This window comes from Rhea americana, unplaced genomic scaffold (assembly GCF_003343005.1).
Source record: "Rhea americana isolate MKP2758 unplaced genomic scaffold, rheAme1 scaffold_441, whole genome shotgun sequence".
NCBI classification, from domain to species: Eukaryota; Metazoa; Chordata; class Aves; order Rheiformes; family Rheidae; genus Rhea; species Rhea americana.
Window position 1 is genome coordinate 56,908 of NW_028186581.1, and position 2,055 is coordinate 58,962.

Here is a 2,055-nt window from a genome sequence, read left to right on the forward strand (position 1 = left end):
GGATAAATCAGAGCCGTCTCTGCTCTCTTCTTGTTACACCCCTGGCTAACAAAAAGTAACGAATTCTTCCGCAGCCGTCGGGCTCAGAGCGTGGCTCCCGGTACCCGCACCTGGGAGCTCGGTGATCCTGCAAGGAGCTGCACACTCCTTCGGGTTTTCACCGTGGGCTTCCTTGCCGGTCGTATTCTCCTTCACCCCGCTCGGGGCTGTGAAATGCCCCCAGGTGCTGCTCCTTTTAGATCGCTGCACTCGCTGCAACGGCTTTACGCAGCCCGAAACAAATCGCCTGGTCCAGGGCAAGGATGTCTGCTGCCGTGCAGCGTTCGAGCGGGCGACCCAGGGCGCGCAAAGGCAATTCGCAGAGGTGCCGAGGCCCCGTCTCTGCTGGGAAAACCTTTCTGCAGCCTCTTGAACTGGGTTTCTTCTGCAGGAAGGGTGTAAATGAATGCTGATGGGAAGGAGCTCTTCCTTTCCGTGCTTCTGGAAAYGGCCCTAGCAGGTTACTACACTCCGTAAATACGCAAAATTGTCTCTCTCTTTTTTGTAGCCAACAGCAGAGAGCAGGAGACAGATTTTGCATGCTTGAAGGCGCTTACTGCAGCCTCCTGGCCGGAGAAGCGTTATAAATAGCTGGTGCTATTTTTAAGAAATTTATAATGCCCGTTTATTCCTAGCTGGCGGAGGCAACCTTTGAACCTATTTGGAAGAGGCGGTTGCTACAGRAAGGCAAAGCAAAGCCGTGGGCTGGCCTCCGCTCGTGCCTCGGAGTCCGAGCCGCCCGTGGCGGCTGGGCCGGGCTCCTCGTGCTCCGGGGGCCGCGCGCCGGCAGGTCCCGGGCGGACCCGTTTCGGGAATCCAGCTCCCGGCGGGATCTTTCCGACAGCAGCACGTCCAAGGGGCTTTGCTTTCCCCCCACCCCGGGAGCTGTTTGGGCCGTCCTGCTCCGGAGGAAGGAGAATCCCTGGGTCGGGTCCGCGGGAGCCCTCCCGCCCCGCCGTGCGAGGACGCGCGCTGCGCCCGGCGCCGTCTGAACTCTCCGCTTTGCCTCCCCGCAGGTGGTCACAGGCCTCTATCTCGGGAACATCCGCGGTAAGTGCGGCGCTCGGCTTCGCCTCCTCCGCGCCGGCTCGCTCCGTGCGACCCGCCGGCGGTGCCGGAGCGCCCCTCTTCTCCCCGGCTGGGGGTCTCGGCCCTTTTCAAGATCCTTCGTTCCTGGAAATCTGTGTCCTGAAACCTGCTGCCGGCACTAGGGAAGGGGGTGTTTCCGGGTCCCCTTTCCAGCACTCCCCTCACACCTTGCAGAAAATCCCATTTTGGGGGGAGGCTCCTTGTGGCTGTTCCCGCTTGGGGACCTTGGGGCCTTCTGGAGAACCGAAAGCCTGGAAAAGCCCCATCCCAGCAGCAAGTCCAGGGCAGCCTCGTGCAAAAGGAGCAGCGCTGGCCCTGGGCAGGGGCTGGCCCTGGGACCGGCAGTCACCGAACGTGCCTGGGTGCGCAGGACCCGCTCTCCCGGCTGGAAACCTCCCTGGGTTTGCTGAGATGATGTTTACAGTGGGGCCAATGCTGGGCTTTCCTATCGCACGTCCAGGCCTCCAGCCCAGGTTTCACCTATGCAATGAGCATGCAACCACYTTTTTCAAGTCGTGTTTTGCACCGYGTCYGATTTCGGTGGCGGTTTTAGGAGCTGCCTTGCCTGCTGACYGCCCAGGGGTGGTCGTTGCTTTGAAGGAGCAATGCCCCGGGGCCGACAAATGAGTCCTGGGCAGAGCGAAATGCCTGGACAGGAGCTGCAAACCATCCTGCTCCAGCAGGAGAAATGCTATTTTATTCGGATGCTCCTTGCCGGAGCTTGCCTTGATGCCKCCTCTACTCCACGCAGCCCCCCCGCCCCAGGGCCAGGGGGCTGGCAGGGACCCCTCTCCCTCCTTGGGGGTGGCAGAGGCGTTTGCGGCAGGTGCGAGGGGAAACGATGGGTGGGGGGGCTCACGCGTTGCACCCGTTTGCAGACGCCGAGGACCGAGAAAACCTGCTGAGGAACGGCGTGACCCACATCCT

General features: G+C 61.7%; 1 protein-coding gene across 1 annotated transcript in view; it reads left to right on the top strand.

The window, feature by feature from the left end:
- The window catches only part of LOC146589640 (dual specificity protein phosphatase 22-A-like), a 14,173-nt gene that overhangs the window by 2,003 nt on the left and 10,115 nt on the right, over window positions 1-2,055 (top strand). Inside the window, exons 3-4 of the mRNA XM_085315904.1 lie at window positions 1,056-1,089; window positions 2,007-2,055. The exon at window positions 2,007-2,055 is cut by the window's right edge and continues 20 nt beyond it. Coding sequence (XP_085172030.1) covers window positions 1,056-1,089; window positions 2,007-2,055 — 83 coding nt within the window. The remainder of the gene's footprint in view (window positions 1-1,055; window positions 1,090-2,006) is intronic.